Source organism: Meles meles, chromosome 10 (genome assembly GCF_922984935.1).
Source record: "Meles meles chromosome 10, mMelMel3.1 paternal haplotype, whole genome shotgun sequence".
NCBI lineage: Eukaryota > Metazoa > Chordata > Mammalia > Carnivora > Mustelidae > Meles > Meles meles.
The window spans coordinates 16,212,961-16,236,098 of NC_060075.1; the positions used below are offsets into that span (position 1 = coordinate 16,212,961).

The 23,138-nt window shown below is 41.4% G+C and overlaps 1 protein-coding gene across 6 annotated transcripts in view; it reads left to right on the plus strand.

Moving 5' to 3' along the window:
- DGKI (diacylglycerol kinase iota) overlaps positions 1-23,138 on the plus strand; it is a 445,797-nt gene that overhangs the window by 235,333 nt on the left and 187,326 nt on the right. For all 6 annotated transcript variants that reach the window (XM_046020805.1, XM_046020801.1, XM_046020799.1 and 3 more), the window contains 5 exons: positions 5,004-5,086; positions 6,935-6,995; positions 16,396-16,509; positions 17,931-18,068; positions 21,024-21,102. In XM_046020805.1, coding sequence (XP_045876761.1) covers positions 5,004-5,086; positions 6,935-6,995; positions 16,396-16,509; positions 17,931-18,068; positions 21,024-21,102 — 475 coding nt within the window. The remainder of the gene's footprint in view (positions 1-5,003; positions 5,087-6,934; positions 6,996-16,395; positions 16,510-17,930; positions 18,069-21,023; positions 21,103-23,138) is intronic.

Genomic DNA, 23,138 nt, shown 5'->3' on the forward strand with positions numbered 1-23,138 from the left:
CAGTAATCCCATTCATGAAGGCTCCACTTCCCCACAGGGCCCCATCTCCTTTGATAGGACGAGAGCCCGCCTGGCTGTCTAGCTCCTTAGTTTCTAGCCGGACTGATACATCACAGTGTCAGTCTGGCTCCCCTGATTATAACATTCCAGTGACTCTCATTCCCTAGAAAACAGAGCCCGAGCTCCTTCGCTGTTCAACTGACAACTCACCCAGTTTTGTCTCCTACCAACTCCCCCAGTTTCGTGTCCCACCGCTCCTGCCTCACAGTGCAGAAGGTCATGTCCCCACGGCACCTCATGTGCCTCCCTCTTTCTCTTCTCCATGTGTAAAGACATGGTTAACCTTACTCGTCTTTCAAGAAACAGTTCAGATATCATATATAGGATGCCTTCATCTAATCCCCAGTTGGGGACTCAGAGTACCTTCTTTGGCCACTCCTACTTCTCGGTAGGCATCTCCGCCAAACCTTGAACCATCTTCAGCTGACGCATTTATTTTGGATTTGCCTCTTTCTGAGCTTCCTGAGTGTACACTTGGGCACACAGCAGGAGCCTAACATGTTTTGTTTTGTTTTTTGTTTTTTAAGAAAATTAGGTATTCCTTTGGGGTTATTTGAAGCCAGTTTGAAATGATTCTTTATCTCTTCCTCGCACTAGCTTTTCTCTTCCTTGGGACTTTCCTAGCAGCTTTTGTTCGGGCTAATCCCTCTGGGACAGAAACCAAGGCTTGCTCAGTAACCCACCAGCATGTTTCAGGCCATGGAAGAGTTACAAGGCTTAGATGGAGGCTGGCTGCTAAGCTACTGGAGCAGATTCATTCTTAATTGACTCTCCATACCCCCAAGCCATTATCGTATTTTCTTTAATGAATAATGCTAGAACTTCCTCTGTTTAATAAGAGAGCAGGATCTTCCCTGTTTTGTCCATCTTGCTCTCTTCCTACCCCACCCAGTACTATGTCTGGCACTTAGTAGGTGAGTCGATGAATCCCGTTTACTTCCCTCTAGAACAATCTGCCTTTCTTCTGGGAAGTTGTTTTCTCTTCTCCCAGCCTGTTCCCCAACCCCTGGAGCCAGAAACTTCTAGGAGCTAGAAGTCCTAGCCTCAGCAATCAGACGACAAAAAGAAATTAAAGGCATCCAAATTGGCAAAGAAAAAGTCAAACTAATCAATCTTTGCAGATGACATGATACTATATGTGGAAAACCCAAAAGACTCCACCCCAAAACTGCTAGAACTCATACAGGAATTCAGTAAAGTGTCAGGATATAAAATCAATGCACAGAAATCAGTTGCATTTCTTCACACCAACATCAAGACGGAAGAAAGAAATTAAGGAGCCAATCCCATTTATAATTGCGCCCAAAACCATAAGGACCTATTCATCACTCCCCAGGAATACCCAGTCTCCCAGTATCTTAACAAGCTCTGTAGTCAGCGAGGTGACGTAGCTACAGCCGTGCATATGAGAACCCCCCGAGTGTGTTAGAATTGACACGCAACCTGTTTTTTCCATTTAGAGAAAAGCAGAATACTGTTGCAGAAAAGCTGCAGCTTTTTTCAAGAATAAAACAAAATAAACCAAAAACGCCAAATAACCTAAACTTAAGGGTGACAAAGGCCCAAGGCTGAAAGCTCTAGCTCATGGACCCTGCGCCTACTTTCCTGCTCACTAGCCAGAGGACCCTAACAGGAAACTGAAGACACTGTGCTCAAAGTTCTCCAAACATTGTGTCTTTCTTTCCTCCTAAATCCTGATGAACTCTAAGCCAGTTTCATGTCCTTTATCTTTGTAATCCCAGGGTTTAACATCAGGGTTTGCTCTTTGCATGCCCATAGAGGGAGTGAAAGCAAAGACAAAAGACAGGTGTATGAAAGGGGGGCAGGGAGGAAGAAAGAGCAGGAAGAGACAAACCAGCACAATAGCCTCAAAAAAAAAAAAAAAAAAAAAAACCAAAACAAAAACCACACCAGCTTTTGGGTTTGGCATGTGGCCAGTGACAGATAGGAGCACGTTTGGGACTCGTTAGTGAATGGCACTTCTGTCAATGTCTGAGTCAGCTTAATCCTGTAAGTGAGAAAGAAATGACTCTTTTCCTGGTGAGTTAGCATTTCTCAAGCCCTTCGATTCTATGAGATGAATTACCAAGCCCTAAAGTAGCTCATCTTAGAGGTCACAGCAGAGCTGAGAGAACAGTCTTCAGTGAGTCAGGCCTTTATTTTTCTCCAGGCGACATGGTGGATTTAAAACAATGCAGTACTTTTCAGATCCTTGCCAGTTCTGCTGTTGTGTATGTTTTAGAAGGACTACTTTTAAAAGAAGTAATTCTGTCACACTCACACCTGAATGTGACCTCTGAGTGGTTGACGTGTGTGGATTTGCACATTATCCCTGCACAGCTCTGAGGGCGTTCTTACAACAGCCTGCGGTGTCAGTGGGGCCTCCCGGAAATGGTGCAGTGCAAAACTTGCCAGCCTGAATTCCCCTTCCTCCAAAGGATAAATGTAGACCATTAGACGTCACCATGAACCCACACTTAAGAGAAACAAAACCAGAATGGTGTGGTCATTCCAACCTTTTGGAGAAATTTTAGTTTAAGAAAAACCGCCTCTTAATGCCTTTTACTTCATTTTTTTTTTTTTTAAGATGGAAGGTTTTCTTTGTTTTAAGATTTTATTTATTTATTTATTTATTTATTTGACAGACAGAGATCACAAGTAGGCAGGGAGGTGGGGGGGGGAGAAGGCTCCCCACCGAGCAGAGAGCCCAATGCAGAGCTCGATCCCAGGACCCTGGGATCATGACCTGAGCCAAAGGCAGAGGCTTTAACCCACTGAGCCACCCAGGCGTCCCCTTTTAAACTTTATTTTTTAAAAGGTGTTCATTACCTGGTATTGCAGGTGTTGTAGAAGCTGGAATTGAGACGAGCCCAGCAGTGGGCTCATGGCCAGAAGTGGAAAGGAGTAATTAACACTAACCATTCCTATTCCTCTAGGGATTTAAAACTGAAAGATTGATTTTCGAGCAAGTCAGTGGGAAAATTTTTTCTTTTTTTTTTGAACTGGTTATTAAAATGACTCTGGTCTACCAGATAGGCGTCAAAGACCACTCGAGATAATCCCCAACTGACTTGATAGCAAGGCTTGTATAAGAAGAGAGAACAACCCAGCATTTAGTTAGTATTATGTGTCCAGCTCTGTGTCTGAATTTTATAGGAAGCAAAATATGTCATGTGGTGAAATTGAAGGATTAGTTGTAATAATTAAGGATAGAAGGTTATTCCTAAATTTATAGCAAGCACATGATAAAGCAGAACTTTTAAATTACAGGTTTGGTTGAAATGTGGAACAAAAGACCTGCATTGGCCCCTGTAACAACCGGCCTAACAATGTGGTAATTACAAGCTACACTTTAGCCCGCACAACCTCAAGTGTAATTTACTGAATAGATTAACAAGAAGCAACAAAGAAAGGGACTAACCTTTACAAAGGCCTATTTTGTGCCACATACTGGGTTAGATCCATAGCTATTACTGATTCATTTAATTCTCATTATCCCCCTGGAAAGCAGATTTTGCTCACCTATTTACTATGCTAGATTTCTGCAGACTTTTAAGTGCTCACGATCACCTCATGAGACCACCCAAGTTATTACTGACTCGAATACCATGCTCTCTCTGCTGTCCCAGAATGACTCTTGGATACAGCACGGTAGGTGTACAGACTTGGGAATATTTTAAGGGAGAGCACTCGGGATAGGTAATAAAGGAACTGTAATTATAAGCAACACGCACTGCCCAGCTGATCAAATGTTATTTGCTGTGGCTGATAATGACCTAAAATGGGGCACCCTACGCAGTCTTAAAGCTCTTTTGATGCCGCTTAATGAAACGATCCTTCTTTCATTTCTTCTCTGCTCAGTTCACTGTTAAGAAATGATCTCCAGAACTGCCTTGTGTTTTCTGTGACGATCAGTTCTACAAATGCCAATTATAAATCACTTAAAATATTCCAAAAATGTTCATGTGAGAACTGTTTGACTCAGAGACATAGAAATTGAAACAAAGTCAAAGTAAGCTGTAACCAGGAAAGTCACATGTGTCTCTCCTAAATAATGAGGAGCCTGTAAGACTTCAGCTTCCAGGGGGTGCCTGGGTGACTCAGTGGGTTGAGCCTCTGCCTGCGGCTCGGGTCATGATCTCAGGGTCCTGTGATCAAGCCCTGCATCAGGCTCTCTGCTCAGCAGGGAGCCTGCTTCCTCCTCTCTCTCTGCCTGCCTCTCTGCCTCCTTGAGATCTCTGTCTGTCAAATAAATAAAATCTTAAAAAAAAAAAAAAGAAAGACTTCAGCTTCAGTTATGAGAAGTTATTTCAATAAAATCATACTTAGCTCATCCTATCTATATTCATGTTATGCAAAGATCAAAGTAATCTTCACAATGGAGTAAAAATTCAAGTTAAATGACATGGACAGACTAATAAGTTGCCAGCATGAGTTTTGATGTCCAGTGATGGGAAAACCAGTAGTTACTATTCAGTAGGCACTTAATTGCCTGCCACACACTGTGACCACTGTGACGTGCTCCTCAAACATGACTGCATTTAATCCTTGCGACAAGTCTGTGAAAGAGATGTTCTTATCTCCACATTAAAGAGAAGGAAGTTGGGCTCACTGAAATTGGAGAACTTGGCCAGAGTTAACACAGTTGGACAAAAGCCCCGTCTGGACAGTCAACCTGTGTATCCATGGCCAAAGCCCATGATTTTAACTACTACTTCATGCTGTTTATAATTTAGGTGATATTTTACTTATATTTTTATTTTTTTCATGAATATATAATGTATTATTTGTTTCAGGGGCACAGGTCTGTGAATCATCAGTCTTACGCTATGCATAGCACTCAGGTGATATTTTAGAGAGGAAGATTTATTTTTTTAAATGAGCAGCAAATATTTGGAAATCTCTTCCTAGTGTCTTAAAAAAAATTTTTTTTTTCCTGACAGGGAACCAAAGTCCTGCAGATGTTCATGTGGTACCTGAATCCACGGCAGGTGTTTGATCTTTCTCAGGAGGGACCCAAAGATGCGTAAGTGTGAAAACAGCCCACCATGGTCCATACCGGTTTGGGCAAGCGAGAAGGGCTTCTGCTGTGAAGTCAGGCTTCCTTATTAGGTTAGCTTGTGAAATACTTGCTGACCCTCCCTCATCGACTCTCAACTGTGGTCACCTCCTTTAGCCTTCGTCTGATGTTTCCCCTCCTGCTCTTCTTCGGGCTAATTCCCTTCCAGACCACCTACACAGTTGTTAACTCAGGACATCCTTCTAGTGTGCTTGCGTCTCACGGGCAAGCAACTGTCGATTATTTACAAGCCTGCACTGAGGAAGGATTTGTCTTTTTTCTACTTACTCGTGTTCAGCTTGGGGAAGTACATGAGTGAGACTGTACGTGGATCTTTGGAGAGTGGCCGTATTTATTTATGAATATGTTCGCGTATTTGAATGAGAGGTGGTGTGTGTGCGCCTGTGTCCATCGGAGACAGATTAATTGATTATGCCTATGGATTCCTCGCCAGGACAGGAAGACGTTTTAATTCCTGCTCGATCCCTTTTTCTGACCTTCTCAGAAGTTTCATTCTGTTTTTGTTAGGAGTATTGAAAATCAGGTTTAGACCTAGGTGACATGTATCCTCTATCTTCCCTTTGGTGGCGATAGTGTTGTACATGGTGGGAAAGAGCAGGACTGTTTCTGCTGCTGTCCAGTTCCCGTTTTAAAACCCATGTATTGAGATAGTTTGGATGTCATCAAATATTAGAGCTTAAGGGATACTAATTATTTTTAAATAAATAACAATACCAGAGGCAAAGTAACCAGTTCAGATAATGTCTAGAGAAATAATATTCGTGTATTAAATGGACAAATCATATATTTGAAGCATTCAGGAGAACATTAAATATAAAAATTAATTTCTGCTGTCATTCTTTTAATCTATGAACTTCTTCACCACTAGAGTTCGCTATAAAACTTCTGTATTTTTTTCTGTATTTGGATGGACTAAGGCAAAACTGCTACCCTGGCTTTTGTCCTCTTGGATGCTGTTGTTAAAATCTTATCATTTGGTTAGACTTTAGGCAGAGCCTTCATAGGTCATTCCTAAAGAATGTGGCCAGGTAGGAGATGTTTCCAGAAAACAAACAAACAAACAAACTTGATTTTGAAGATGGTGTATTTTAGAACAGAGGCATTGACAGCTTCACTTAAGGAAATGTTTTAGCAGGGGTGCTGTAATTGTGTTTTCTCAAGAGCCAACATGAAAAATGATCTAATTTTAAACAAATTTTAAATAAAGAAAAACCAGTAAGTCTTCCCTCTTTGGGCTGAAGAGTACAAATTTGGTTTGAGTATTGGTGAATGAGTGGAGAGAGAGCTAGAATTGTAGGTGTGGCGGTAATGCTGTGGGCATCCTCCTGCCATCCTGTCTCTCAGAAGAGGTTTACTGGGATTAAGAGTGGAAAGTATAAGTTTGAAAAGCAAATCCAGGAAAAGCTGACAAAAAATAAGGAGGAGACACAATGACTCCTGACTACTGATTAAGGAGGATTTTCTTTGAGAAAGGAGGAAGGGGTATGACGGGAAAAGAAAAGGAAGTCGAAACTAATTAGGAAAATCATATGAGTGGATACATTAGTAGGGATTATGAGAGATAAAACTCTGGGACATCCTGAAGTCCCATTCCAGTATCGGCCATTTAAAAATGAGTTTTGCTACCAGCCGCTGATCCCTTTGTTGGGATCCATGCCCATAATGACATTATTATCCTCATAATTATGCCTTTTCTCCAGGGGACGTCCCCTCATCCTCTTTTGCCCTGTGTTTTCTCTGCAATGACCAGTGATGAGCTCTTTTGTTGACTTCATGTTCTTTTTTCCTCTACAGGCTTGAGTTGTATAGGAAAGTACCAAATCTGCGAATTCTGGCGTGTGGTGGGGATGGAACGGTAGGTCCTCAAGATAGAATCAAGCTCTCTCACTTATTTCTTCCATCTTTCTTTTGCTTTCCTTGTGACAATTGTCTTTATTCTTTCCTACCTCACCTCTTTCCAGTTCCCTAAGACCTAGGTCTCTGTCATGGGAATCATAGCCCATAAAGTGTTAGAAGGGATGTGGTTATTGTCTTATGGGTTCATACCTGGTCTTCCTAAATTGTGTCTTATTCTCTCAGCTATATTGTATCCTTTCCTGTTCTACAAGGTAAGGATGTGGCCGTACCATTACAATGAAGGTTATAGATGACTGAATTCTTCATTTAAAAAAACAAATTACTTCCTTTGGTTCTTAATCATTGGTCACAATCATTAAGGAGAAGTACATGGACAAAATTACTGCATTTGTTGTTTTGGTTTTTTTTTTAAAGATCTTATTTATTTATTTGACAGAGATCACAAGTAGGCAAGAGAGGCCACAGAGAGAGAGAGAGAGGGAAGCAGGCTCCCCGCTGAGCAGAGAACCCGACGTGGGGCTCAATCCCAGGACCCTGGGACCATGACCTGAGCGGAAGGCAGAGGCTTAACCCACTGAGCCACCCAGGCGCCCCTGCATTTGTTCTTTCATGAGTAGAGATAAAACTTAGAATACTGACATTGATTGCCTTAAAGATCATCTCCTTTGAATTCATTTTTGAAGAAAAAGTGGAATTGGGCTGAAGTTTACTATTATGGGTACACTTTCCTCTATTTGTCTCACTTGGTTCTCCATTTGCCCTCTACTTATGTTGGCATATTAGCAAAGGGAAAGAATTGAGAACCACAATGTTTAGACTCTGCTGCCCACTATCTTTTTCTTCTGTAGCTGGAGTTTGGTCTCATGGGATCTAGAATTTTATTAGGAACTATCTTTGGTTTTTCTCTATTCTCCCTAATTAGAATGTTATAGTCTCAAAGGTAGCAACAAAATCTTTTAACTCTCTCTCATAGCACTTAATGCCACATTGGATACACATTATATACCAAAAAATACAACTGGAAGAAAACAGAACAGTATTTCTACAGGTCCCTTAAGTAACTCCCTGAAGATGAAAACATTGTTTTAGTTGGAAAAATAGTGTTTACCGTTTGTCAAGATTCACAATACATGTAATTAGCTTATAAAAGTCATTATAAAATCTTACAGCTGAGAATCCGAACCTGATTCACTATATTTAACCCATTGTCTTCCAAAACTTTTAGACCGTGGAATTTTTTCTGCTACAATACCAATTAAAGTTCTATCAGTTGTAGGTTGTTAGGAGATACACTAAGGGATAGGCTGGTTTCAAATTTTCCGAACTTTTTTTAGTAGAATTATATCCAAAAAAATCCTCTGGGGATATATATGTATTTGGTATATAGTATGCGTGTGTGTGTGTGTGTGTGTGTCTATATATGTATATATTTGTATGTATATATAAATATATTAAATATATATTAGTATATTGCGTTTAACATACCCATACACAGAGTGTTCTTAGCTCAGCTGTCCCCAGATTCATTGTCTTAAAATATAAACTTATTTAAGTGACGTTTACTACAGTTCTTTTCCTTATTTTAGAATCTCCTTATCTTTCTATATGACTTCAGTATTTGCTCCCATATTTTCTCTTCTAAATCTCAGTGGCAGCAGCAGAGAAGTTGAGGCTATGCCTGCTGTCCTGAATTCAGAGTTCTTAACCCTTTCTCCGCCAAAGTGATCATGACCTCAAACCCACATCCACTTCCCATTCCTTCTCTACAACTTGGGCCCCACCAGTGATTGAGTGCCTCCCCTTGCAAATTTCTCCCACCCTGCTGGAGCCTCCTGGCAGGTCGCTCTTACATCTCCTTTCTTCTTCCTTTCCTCTGCTCAGCCGGTATGTGTAGGACGCACGTTCTAGGTTCTGTGGTTTTGAGGCATTCTGTGCAACTAGAGAAGTGTTTGAAAACCTGGAGCTTTAAGCCTGAAGGACAAAAGAGAGCCGAGTCTGGACACTTGCGACACAGCTGCAGTTAGGGAGTCCGGACCAGAGTTCCAAAGGAGAATGAAAAGATCGAAGTAGAAAGGACCACTCCTAGTCTAGTCTGTCAAGAAAAAAACAAAAGCAAAATACAGAGGAGTTTCAGGAAAGAGGCCGTGGTTATATCCTGAAGGAGAGACTGGAGAACTATCACCGATTTTGGAGCCTAGGAGGTAACTAGTGGTTTTTAAGAAAACCATCTCAATAGCGTGTCTGGGACAAAACCCAGAATGACAAGCAAGTGAGACTTGGTAGATTGTTAATGAATCCTAAAGACCAGACCCAATTACAGTGTTGGATATCTGTGAGTACACCCTGGTGCCATTAATAACACCTTTTTGACATGAAGACTCCCTAGTTCTCCTACTTAGCCTGTCTTTCCTATCCTCCTTTCTTTAAATATACCATAATTAATAGGTACTCTGCAAGGCTAGATATTACTCTTCTTTTATGTTCTAGGTAGTTTTTCCTCTTAGGGACCGTATCGATGTTCCTGGCTTCTGTTTCACCTCCTTCCACATAACTCACAAATGCACTAGACGTTTATACTCGGGTCCCTTGCAACAGGCATGCCCCAAAGGGAAGTAGCCGATTTACCCGAGGGTCGGTGCCTACTTTTGTACTAATTATTTTCTCAATGGTAATCTCTGTAGTTTAATCACTCAGAATCAAGACTTGGCTTATCTTGTACCTTATATGCAACCAGGTTTTATTTTATTTCTTTACTTGGCTAAAATAGATGTGTTGTGGAAGAGGCCTGGAGTTGATAAAATGTTTTTCTAGGTAAGTGATTGATATTTTTAATCTGATTTGTTTAGAATATGAAACTTTTAATTTTGAGTAGGGGCAGAGTTTCTGTAAAGGCGAGGCCTCCTGATGGATTTGTGAAGAAAGCTTGATGGCTTGAGGCAAGTGAAGAATAATTCCTGAGAGTATCAGGCTTACGTGTGACATAAGGCATCCAGCCTTTACTTGGTGAGCGTATCAGTCACCGTGGAAGCTGTCAGAATTCTGTCAGCACAGTGACAGGGTCCCAGGGAGATTCAGGAATGGAATTTTTTTTTTTTTTTGGACTGATTAGGAGGAGACTGTATTAACCCTTAACTGCATTAGTTTGTGCACAAATTATTATTTCAGGTAGTCATCTTGTGTTAATTTGGAAACAAGTTCGTGGCTCCGCTGCTGGTTTGTGTCACTCTGCCTCCTAGCACTTTTTAAAAAAAAATTTTTTTTAAGATTTTATTTATTTATCTGATAGAGAGACAGAGAGAGATCACAAGTAGGCAGAGCAGCAGGCAGAGAGAGAGGGGTGGAAGCAGGCTCCCTGCTGAGCAGAGAGCCCGATGTGGGGCTCGATCCCAGGACCCTGAGATCATGACCTGAGCCAAAGGCAGAGGCTTAACCCACTGAGCCACCCAGGCATCCCTCCTTGCACTTTTAAATAACCCATCTCCCAGCTCTGCTCTTGTCAGCAGAAGAGCTGGCTGGGTGCCTATGTTTCTGTGACTTGCAACAAGAAACAAGGTGTCTTACCCTCCTTTGAGACCTTCTAGATCTGCGAAGGGATACGCCAGGGTCCCTAAGGGGGACCCTTCATAGTCGCAGCATTGTAGTAGTATAGACCATTGCTCTTCAAGAGAACAACAGTACAAACCACATTTTCAAGTTTTCTGGAAGTTACTTCAAGTCAGAAGCAGGGGAAATTAATTTTATAATACATTTTATTGAACCTCAGATATCCACAAGATTGTCATTTCAACATGCGATCATGGAAAAATCACTAATGGGATAGTTTGTGTTCAATGTGTGCTGTCTTCAAAATCCAGCGTATATTTCTATGTCCAGCATCTCCAGTTTGTATCCGACACATTCCAGTGCTCAGTTGCCACGTGTGGTCAGTGGAGGCTGCAGTGGACAGTGCAGGTGTGGTCTCTTTGGAACTGGTTAGCACAATTCCAGGGTGGCCACATGGTTGCAGTTATTGGATGGGCTTGTCTCACCTTTGATCTCTAGGCTGAAAGGAAACCCCCCCAACTCAAGAATGATCTCAGATTTTCATGTTTATAAACGAGTTGCTTTTTGGTCATGCGACTCTTGTATATTCTTTCCCATCCTTGGCTGCATCTCTATCTATCCAGCTCCACATAGCCGTCACTCTGCTTAAGTATTGAAGGGCATGTGGACCAAGACCCCAGAGGCACACCTCCCCTCCCGATGGCTCCTCAAGGTGTGATGGGATCCCTGCCTCTCTGGCTCCTGACCTTGGTTATGGGGCTGGATCCGCTGGTCCACCCTTGACCATGTGAACGTCTTTCCAAAGGCCTTGAATTAAACTATTGGGCCATCCACTCCATGCTTGTTTCTTGATCAGTTGTCTTCCCTAGATGAGGATACACCCCAAACAATAGGCTCCTCCATGCCCTGACTTACCACAGCCGCAGCAGGGAAGAAAGTGTGTTTCCCTTGAACTGACCGTGGCAAGCCCACCATTCCGAGCCCCTTTCCTCCCAAAGCTTCAGCTTATCTCTATCTCTCCATCCCCTCCCTTCTATCTTGATTTCTTTAGGGCTGACTTTAAAAAACATTTAACACACGAGTACTTGTAAGCTGTGAAGTACAAACATAAAATATCAAAAGGAAGACTCGTGGTGTGCACATCTCAAAGGGCCATTTGAACGTACGTGCTGCCTTGATGTTCTTTCAGTTCAGAAATGTTGGCCTTGTTCCCTTTTGATCTCTCACTATGTCCATCTTCACTTTTTGCCAGGCTAGAAGGCAATGCAATATGTACCTGGTCTGGTCAAAGAAAGTGCCGATTCACTGTTCTCCCAGCCCCTCAGCCGCCTCTAATGTTAGTACATCGCAGAAGGAAAATGGTGCTCAGCATGCACTGGGCCCCACTGGATGACGGCTAGGGTGCCCCACGGACAGGGAGTGGCAGTGCTCCCCAGCTGCGGACGGCCCTCACCACCGGCTGCTCTGCTCAGGGACAAAGCCCAGGAGCCTGGCATTCCATATGGGGCAGCCCTACCCTTCCTGACACAAAGGCAGGACAGAACATTGCAAACTGGGAAATGATTTCACCCAGTGTGGATCGTTTTCTTCAGTTGTGGTGGAAAATATGCCAAGTGCTATGTTTTGCAATTAATTACATCTAACTGAAGGGGTCCGAGATGACTGGTGGAGACAATTTGGGGAAAGACTAACAAACAATCCCGGCCACGAACCCAAAGCCCAGACTCCCCGAAGAGCAGGTTCCTGGTAAGGGAGAGGCTGTGGTAACAGCCTTGTCCCTGAAGATCTTCTATAGAGTTTTATAGAGTTTTGCTTTTTAAGGACAGATACAGATTATTACTTAAGATCTGTCTCCTGCTACTGTGTTTTTTTACATTCTCTCTCTCTCTCTAACACTTTTCTGCTTTAGCACAGCTTGGGTTTTCTGCTTTGGATAGTCACCGGAAAACTTTGTGATTGATGGCAGTCAAAGGTGGCATTGATTTGTGACCCTGAGGTTCAGCTTTAAGTGGAGAGACAGAAAGAGGGCATTTTGCTTCTGGGAAGAGGAAGTAAAGAGGAAGAAAAATAAAGCTTAATCGTAGCAGCTGATGTTAATTAAGCATTTCCTCTTGTGAGGCACATGCTATGTAGTGTCTACATGTCATTTAGCTGATAAAAACCCTAAGAGTCTTGGGAACTTGGAAGGATTGAGTGGCTTACCTAAGCTTGCCCAGCCAATGGGTGATGGGCTCCGTTTCCCCCTTCAGCCCTACATTCTGTGGTCTTCTGAGGAAGCCGGTTTGGGGTCATACATCTCTTGGGTGAGAAAAACTATTAAGGATGGTAACAAGGCAAAGAACAGACCCACCTCTGCCAAAGAACTATTGTTAGTCTAACACTGATGGACTTGAGAGAATTTCACGACCTGTCTTGACTCCGAAAGGCAGGTGACATCTGGTGACTCAGGGTTATGTGATGATGGAACACTAAACCTCCCTGATTGTTTTCAGGAGGAAAATGGAATATTTGGCCATTGGACAAAGAAGGTAGAAAGTATCTGTGCACTTCTTAAATCAGTTGCTAAGAAAGGGGACGATCCTTTCATTCAAATCGGTTATACACTTTACTTTTCTGCTTGGGTCAAGTGTGAGAGAAGAAGGAGGGTGAGAAGTCCAAGTGTCCTGAGGGCTCCTGCCTTTCCGAGGAACCCTATAGCACAGGATCACATGGATTCTTGGCTACTTTCTTTGAGAAAACAGGAGCCCCTTCAGAAGGTCTGAATGAAGGCTATATACTGATTAAAGGATTATTAGAAGATACCTGTCAATTTATGGACGTTACGGGACACTCATTTCAGTCTCATTTGAAAAGTGTTTTTATTTCATGTGCTGTGGACTAACTCCCTGACCTTCCCATCCGTCTTGGTATTAGCCTTCTTCCTGCGATTTGCAATTTTTCTTGGCAGGTTTCTCTTCAGAGGAAGTTATTTTATTGTGTTTTTGCCTTTCCCTTTACTTTGTTTCCCTCCTTTCACTATTCCTTCCTAGTTGTTTGTACGGTTTCCAACACTCTGAGACACGAGCAGGTTTCCTGTAGGTGACTCAGGCCCCTAACCTGGGGAGATGTCCGTGTTGGAGGTCTGTCAGTGAGCCAGTGGAGAAGTGGGCCCACCCCTTAAAGGCTTTCTCTTTCCAGCCTCAACGGGTCTCCAATGTCTTTGGGTTATGGCCTCAAGCAGGGATCCTTCATGCCCTTTTCCAGAGGGAGCACTTTTCCTGCCAGGAGGGGTGACGTCTTACTCCCTATTATCAGACAGAAGCTAAACTCCTGGCTTCATCAGCTTGCCATTTTGTGTTTGGTTTGCTTCTGGTCCCTGAAGATGTATTTTTCCTGCCATTGTGCCTAGAATGCAGTGGGCATTGGAAATGTGACCACATGACATTATCTTTACCAGGAAAAGAGAGACTGTTTTCACCTGAGCATAAAAAAAAAAAAATGTCTAATTTAAATCTACCTGAAAGAAAGTAGACTGACTTGTGAGTACAATTCGTAAGGGGCAACCTGAGTATTCACCTCTCGGAGACGTTCTAAAGAGACTGCCTTCTTCACAGGGGTTGTTGGATTCAATTTCCAGTGTTCCATGGCGTCTCCGAGAGGCTCTGGGTCTCTGCAGGGCTGTTTGCGTCTGTTGTCGGTGATCCGTGATGCCGGGATTGCTGTTTCCCTGTCTTGTCGTTTCATAGAGGGGAGCTACCTACTGTGCGCAGTCTGTGCTTTCAGCGGCACAGGGACGGTAGCCAACAGAGGCGTCAGACCTCATTAGCATCTGACCCACACTTCGACAGCAAGCTTTGTTAACACGGTCTGTAGAAGGACTAGGAGCATATGGGGTCAGAATCTAAGGAGTCATCCACAAGAGATTTGCCTGGTTTGAGGGAATGGAGGGACTTCTGGTTTCTTCTTTACTTCTGGAGTTTTAGTCCGTCGTATTGGGAGACCGTGGTGATATGCCCTTCTAGAAGGTAAACGCGATTTTAGGCTTCCTGATGGACAGGCAAGTTTTACAAACTGGGACGAAATATTGGGGTAGAGAAAGGATGGAGTCTCTAGATGGAATCAAGAGACCTGATAAGATTCCGAAGCTGACACTCCTCGTTATTTAGCCTTGAGCAAATTACATGACCTCTTGGCACCTCATTTATTAATAAATCTGCAAATTAACTGAATTTGATCGAGCAATTTCTAAGACTTCTCCAGCACTCCAAAGATTTCAAAAGTACAAAAGCCATTGTTTCCAGCACAGTCAGGCTATTTCCAGGCCATATTCCAGAACAGAATTTAGGTCTTTATTTAAAGGCTCCCTGCACCAGAGTGATTAAGAGGTTAGCTTTGGTGTTTGGCGGACCTGATTTTGAATGCCAGTTGTATTATATAAATGGTATGATATTAAGGAGGTCATTGAATCTTCTAAGTTTTGTCTTCTGTATCTATAAAATGGAGATGAGAATTATTCCTACCTTACAGAATTGTTTTGAACTTTAGTAATATAATTACAGAACTTCGTTCAGGAATCAGCAATGGTATTCACTATAAGCTCCTGAGAACAGCCATCTACCTTACTTATCTTAGCCTAGCTCATTCATCTTATTTCATTTGCTTAGTTCTGTGTTTTATATGTAGTAGAGTTCAATAAATGTACTGTCAAAGTATAATTTTCAAAAAAAAAATTTGAATAGGACTCACACAAATATAGAATAAATGCGTGTCAAATTTATTTAGTTCTTTAATGAAGGGACCAGCAAGATGATAAAGTTGATTTATTGGAGAAGTAGAGGGAAAGGATTATGTAGTTATACCAAAATAATTTTTCTAAATTTGAGACATACTTGGTTTATGGCCTTATGTGGGAATAAAACCAAATCTTTAACATAATCTTTTATTGTCAACATTCATATCTCCACAGGATAAACCTTCCTGTTAACCTACAGTCATGAAGTTCTTAGGCCTGTGAAACACTACTTTAGTATGACATTGTGAGGATATGCAACTTTCTTTTTGTTATTTCCAGGTTTGGAGTAATTATTCTAAATAGTTATGAGACCAAGCCTAAAGTATTGTTTATCTTAGAAAAAGATTAAATGGGAATATGGTTCTAGTATATAAGTATCCATTTTCTAACTAAACTTATAATAAGTACTAGGACCATCCATAATTATGTTTTCATGATGTTTCATTAAGAAGAATATAGGGATATTTAGGAAAATGCTACTAATTTCTACGATGATGTTTTGGAGGGTAGCTATTTAATGAGTGCTTACATGGACCACATCAAGGGCTTTACATACATTTTAGTTTAATCTGTAAACAGTCTTGTGAGGTAGGCATTATCTCCATTTTGAAAATAAGATAAATAAATCTCAGTGAGGTTAAATAATTTAATCAAGATTATGTAGCCAATATGAGCCAGAATTGAAATTCAGTCTGATTCTGAGTCTCGTATTGTCTCCCGTGCCTATGTTATAAACCTCCCTAAAAATTTTAAACTGTTCTAAATTTTAAGGTAGATCTCAAGTTAAACATACAGATGAGTGGATCTGGTTTTGCTTCTAAGACAGCACACACAAACGGTCCTTCTCCTTTTAAGAGACTCGCCATTTTAAAACCATTTCAGATAAGTAATCTGTTTCCTGGCCACTAGATTAAAACATATATGTTTTAAAGAAAAGTCAAGCAGTTTATTTGCTTTTTAAAGCTTTCTTCTCTATTGCTTCTTGGCCTTTTGGCTCAGAGCAAGTGTAAAGCTTTCTTCTCAGGTTGTCTTTGTCACTTACCTATCTTTCTTATATCCCTTCTGGCCCCCGCAATGTCTGTAGGTGGGCTGGATCCTTTCTATTCTGGATGAACTGCAGCTGAGCCCTCAGCCTCCCGTCGGGGTCCTTCCTCTGGGGACTGGGAACGACCTGGCCCGAACTCTCAACTGGGGAGGGGTAAGACTTGCCCTCAGGGGCTGCCCATGCTGTCAGATAGGAGGGACCGTGAAGCCACAGATGTTCTAATGGAAGGGGGCTATGCCACCGTTGTTCAAAGAATAAGTTAGAATTGAGAATCGGTGCCCATGCATCACAATTTCATCTGGGACCTTCTTCAGTTTAAACTTATCATATCTAGAGAAGAAAGTGGGGTGTAAAAATGGGGGTTAGTACGTAGGCCTAGGGCTTCTTGAGGTATGCATTGAAAGGCAGTTGGGTGGGTTGGCCTCAGGTCTTCATGTGAAGACCTGACTTGATCTTGACCCTTAGCTCCGGCCAGAATAGCAAATCTGGTTCAGATTACAATCCCTGCTTTGGGAGAGTTACAGATTTGGGGGAGGATTTGTTTTTCTGGTTGGTGTCAACATGGCTCTGTTGTCCAGGTGGCCAGCTGTCCTTTCCACCAGAGAGCCAACTTCAGGCAAGCTTAATGGAAGAAGTTTACCTGTCACTAACCAGCCATTTTATTAATTTTTTTTTAACAGAGTTAAGATAGCAAGAAGGCACAACTTGCTAACATAGGCAGCCCCACCAGCTTTTTATCTACTCATAAGAGAGGTTGGGCTAGGCTCCATGAAAATTATCATCAGATCTTAGCAGATAACAATTTGACCTTTGTGTGAATTAACCTCACTTGGGTGATAATTATCTTCAGATATTAGCAGATACTCATGCGGTTATTGGGTGAATTAACCTCCTACAGGTCTTTTTTATTTTTTTCAAGTGGTCATAGTAGAAATAATACATTAGTTGTTTCATGTAAATAGGTTTATCACTGTTTATCACTGTTAACATCTCTCATCCACATCAGTGACTTGAGTATCCTTAATATTCATGCTGCCAATAACATATGCTCAAAGAATAAATGGTTGCCTAAGAGGCCTGTGCCTCAGACAGACTCGCCTTAGGCCTTGCAAGGAACAGTGTCCCACTACAGGGTTAGGGAGAGGTGAAGAGGTGATAACAGAAAAAGTCGTCTATCCTATGCCACCTTGATTCTTTTCCTCCTTTTCCATACACAGTTTTTCTGTGTATCTCTCAGATGCCTCTAGTGGCATGTAGGGGACTCCTGTTTTCATTTTGACAGAAGTGACCCTCCAGCATGGCCCCCAGATGTGTACCTGTGACTGTTGGTCCTTGGTACTGGAAAAAATTACTCCTCACCTCAAACCAGTTAGAGCAGTATTGCACTACGCATGTTACTGGTGACTCTTGTCTTAGATTCTAAGTACTTCAAGGGAACCGGTCTACTTTCCCAGCCTTGCTAATTGCAAAACAAACAGAGAACTATAGCAGAAGAACTCTTGCTTGCATGAAACGGCTTTGGTTACACTGTTCGTTGCTCCAGGCGGCAATGGGTATACTCTTTGATTCCGTAGGGCTACACTGATGAACCTGTCTCTAAGATCCTTTGCCAAGTAGAAGATGGGACGATTGTACAGCTAGATCGCTGGAACCTCCATGTGGAAAGAAACCCTGACTTGCCTCCAGAAGAACTTGAAGATGGCGTCTGTAAGGTGAGAGAGTTCTTTCTTCCCCAGAAGGGAAGCCTGGAACGTGTACCTGAGCCACAAGAAGTGCACTCCTGGCTGGAGAGTCATATGCTGATTCCTTCCTATGACGTCACAGGGTGATGTTTGAGTTTATGGCTTCTAGGCCTATAGGGTAACACTTTTCTATGATTCTACCCCACAGACTTCTAAAGACTGAGATTTCCTATCTGCCTCCAGAGCTCAGGGAGCTGTTCTCCATCCTCAACTTCCACACCAGAAAGAATGTATTCATTTTCTAATCTATCAGGCGTTGCAAACTCATGACCTGTTAGAAGGTGAAAACTAGGGTGTTCTGAAGCGTTAGGATGTGGTCTTTCAATGGAAAGATAACCTCCTGAGATTTGTAGTCCCCTATTCAATATCTCTTATGTGAAGCACGTATGAAGTAAGTCAGTTTCATCACTTGGTTGGGACTTGAAGATGCCCAAGTAAATATTTTGACTTAGTATTTTTCCTTCAGTGACTGAACTTTCATTTCCACCCAAAACAAACCAAGAGACACAGTAGTACATATGTTAGTGCACAGCCCCAGGAGAACATTTGGTTCTAAGTTCTGGCCTCAATTTCAGATAAATCTGACACATTGCCAAATAGTCACTTCCTGCATATTACCTTCCACTTATCTTCGGGGATAGTGTTTTCAAAGTTTTGCGTGCATAAGAACCTCCATGTGCAAATTATGGGATCCAGTCCCCATTGACTCTGATTAAGTCAATGCAGGGTTAAGGCCCTGGATCTGTACTTTCAGGGGCATCCCTGCTTTATCGGATTATGCCACTGGTTGAGCCCGCATTGTCATGGGCATTTCCACTTTAAAATAAATTAAACCAGATATCCTTTAAACCAAACCAAAACCCAGTCACTCATTAGCACCGTGATCCTGACCAATGGTGATAAACACTCAAGTTTAGTATTTGGCTGAAATAAGTTAAAGCATGTTTTATCTTGTCTTCACGTTTTTCTCCTAAACCATGATCCAGAAATTGCAAGGTTTCTGATACCATGACTGCTTCATACACTTGCATTCCTAAGTCACAGTGTTGTTTGAAACCGCAGTTATCACCTTGGGATATGATACTTCTTTCTGATGTGTTCATCTTACAGAAACTGGGTAGAATATAGCCAAAGTGAAAAGAATTATACCATATGGAAATTTTAAGGTCCTTTCCCCACGAAGCTTAGAATGCTTAGGCCCTCAGTCAAAAATCTCTATTTAAATCTCCACCTGACAGCTTAAGAAATGGAAAGACTCCTTGGTAGAGCCAAAGAACATTATTCCAGATAATTAAAGGGTTTTGAAAAACTGGATTTTTGAGGACATATGTAGGAAATTGGGGCAATTTTTCCTGGAAAATCTGAATATGAACTTAATAACAGAATAAATTGGGATATTATTTAGGGGCTGGTGACCAGATGTTCTCCTAAAGCTATTGGTGAACGCTAAGACATGGGTTAGAATTGTAGCCAAGAAAACATAAATGGTAGGGATGAACATATCTGGGCTTTTGGCAAGATCACCAACCCTTGCTGTTTTTACTAAGGCTTGGTATTTCGTTTAAGTGCGGGAACTAGACATTCTCAAATGCAAAGCCAGGAGAGTGAGACAAGATTTTGGCATTGTTCTTTGTTTAGTTTCTCCCCTGCTCTCCAGCCAGTTGTAGACATTTCTAAGGGGTCTGATTTGACCTCCAAATTTATGATAAGCTCTGACTCAGGGCCTTTCATGGGCGGTTCATTCTTCATTTCCATTGGATACGAAGGCCATCTATTTTCTTTCCGTGTTAATATCTCTCTTCCTGTTACTCTCCCTCTCATTTCACTTATCTCTTAATGGGATAAGGTCCTCACTCTAATCAAACGAAGTCTTACTGGCCAAGGGGCATAAGAAACCCTGTAATAAACTTACTTTTGAAATCTTAACGGTTAACCACTTTCTTCTAACAGAAGAGAAGTATATTTCTATCTGGAGGCTAAATCTGATAATTATCTGGAAACATTCTCCAAGCTGAGATGAACTTGCTTCTCTATTTGGTCTAACATTTACCTTCCACTCTGAGTTGCGGAAGGGAAAGCAGAAGAGCCACCGTTTCCTTTCTAGCATTTTCCATGTGCTTTTCTCATTGTTCTAACATGGCAGCCTTAAAAGCACATAAATTTTCCAGTTCTGTTGCAGGATTTTAGGTTGCACAGTCCTCTCCTTTACTAAGCTTGCAGTGGTAGCAACCAGGGACCCAGAGGACTCTTTGTGTGTATCCACATCTGTGTCTACATATTTCATGGTCATATTAAAGATACAAGGTCTGATAGACTAAATCAAAATCTGAATAATACTGGCAAATATGTATATACACATAGATTTTTTTTTTTCCCTGTAGATCAGGGGTAGCTAAATGTTTCCCACTGCCTTGTTGCTTATGACTTATGTCAAAAAGGGATTTTTAAAAAATAGAAGTGTAAACATATTAAATATTATTCATTTGAAGTTGCAGTATTAATATGCTGGCCGTAAATTCTTAATAAGTGTATCCACAGACTAGCTTACACGTGACCCTTCCATTCGAATTGACTTTCTAAGTTTGCTTAGTGAGTCATTCTTTGTAGCTATTGGGGCTGTTCTTCCCTCAGCTTAATTGGGCTCTCTTATTTAATATCCACAAGAATAGTTCCCATTTAATAATTTGTATCTGCATCGCTTGTTTCCTATACTACTTAAAATTCTTGGGAGTGTTATTTGATTTGAACTTTCACTAATGAATTGAAAAATCCCCTGTTCCTCATATGCAAACGCCTTCTCCCTCGGGTTGTGACTTCTCTCTTTCCCAGGGACTGCCCTGGAGACAGGTGTCTGGCATTAGGCTTTATTTTACTCTTTCTGCCTGGTTACAAACCACTTCACCTGTACTTTGTTCATCATTGCAGCTTCCTCTGAATGTTTTCAATAATTACTTCAGCCTTGGATTCGATGCCCACGTCACACTGGAGTTCCATGAATCCAGAGGTGAGGACAACGTCCCATTTCCATCTCCCAGGGAGGAAGTTTCCAGCAGGTGTTTTGCATGTTCCCTTCTGTTTGTGTATCACTTAAATATTGACAGTGTGCGTCAGTGTTGTTCATTTTAACTTTCATGATGACCCTGGGATCTAGACAAGATAGGAACTTGTTGTAGATCGGACCCTGAGACCTAGTTGTTTAGGGTCTCAGAGATGTAAAGGACAACACAGATGGATGTTCCAGGTCTCAGATCGCTAATTTTTAAGTTTGACTAGAAACTTTGGAGTTAGTGAGCCACTAGGAAGAGATAAAGTTTCTTTCATTCAGATCATTAGGATATTCACAGCTTCTTGAACCACCAATTATTAAAGTCCAACACTTTATAAACCAGGGCCATTGAAATCTGGCAGCAAAAACATACAAGTCCTCCCCATGTGTGAGAAAGAGACAGCAGTCATCTTAAGGAACAGTAGGGGAGCTGATCAGTGGTTTAAGTGGAAAGAAAGACTGGTGATTGGATTGGTGACAGAGGTGCTGGGAATGCCCATTGGACAAGCTAGAGGGATGAATGAGAGCCGATGGTGGTAATTTCAAGGGTTAGAAGAGATGGAGACAAGATTAGCGAACAAAACCATTTTTGAAAGAGAAATAAGATGAAATAATGGCATGTGGTTAAATACTTCATCAGAAAATTTCTTATGCCATTCAGAGCTGGGAAAGTTGAGGATTTGGGCTTATGTTTGGAAGCCCCAAGATTCTGTGCTCGCGCTCATTCACCTGGTGTCTCTTCATCTCTCAAAATCTCTTACTAATGTGACTACATATATCTGTGTCTTTGCCTGTGTCTACCTCTGTACCTAGTCTCATGGGAAGAAGTTAATATATAACCAAAATCATGCTGGGCAATAGGTTAGTGAGTGTGTTGTGAGATAAAACACATACATGAGAGGATTATTTTACTTCTCTTCCTCCAGATTCTTCAAGAGAGTCAGTGGTTTTCACTCCTAGAATTTGAAATACAGAGACCTAAAAGAATTCAAATGTTCACATTCTACTAATAACCCAGAGGAAACTCTGATAACAGTCTTATGCAATAAAGGTCAAGAGTGGAGTAGTAGGATTAAGGGTGTTAGAATACAAACTGTAAGTGAAGTCCAAACCTGTAATTCTCTTACTGAGATCAGCAGTTTTGGTAGGCTTGCCTTCCTGCTTTCATGAGCTTTGAGAGTCAAATGCCCTGTCAAATAAAAATAATACTCAGCATAATACTCTCCATCTCCATCCGTGTTGACATAAATTGTATCTACCATGTAAATCTGTATCTTGGCTAATTGAATTTAAATTAAAAAATAAAGTAAAATTAAAATTAAAGTGATGCTGATCAAAGAGAAAGCCATAGTTTGACTTTTCTCTCTGAAAGTTTGGTTGAAAATAGAACCACAGATATCAAATACCCAGATCAGAAACACCACTGCCCTCCCATCTCCTTGTCATAGACAGCTCTTGGAGATGGATATTCAGGGAGTCCTACTGTAGGACCCACATTTATAGTCTGTTGGTCTCTCTATACTTAAGAAGACTTAATTTAGGGAAGTAAATGAAGATTACTTTCCTCATTTCTTAACCCACTTTTCCCCCTCATATTCTTTAGGAGACTCTGGTTTTGGGCTTCCTAGCAAAATCTTTCAGTTTCTTAACAATACTTATAATTATCACCAATGCATGAATCTTCCAAAATAGACATCCTGGCATGAAAAGAGGCATAAATGAGTAAGTGGCAGACAATGAGCTCATTCACAAGAGCCTAATATTTTGTCTAATTAATCTGACAATTTCCTAATGATATATTTCCTTGTACTGTGATGAAACTTTCGTGTCTCAGAGTAAAGGAAGCAGAGAGAGATATCAAGGGAGAAAGACCAGGCTTTGAAGAGAATTCTTGAAGGAAAGTGATTTTTTCTTTTTTTAAGCTGTAGGACTACTTCGTTTGAGAAAAGAATATGCAAACTGTGGCATATACATGTGTATGTGTGTGTGTGTGT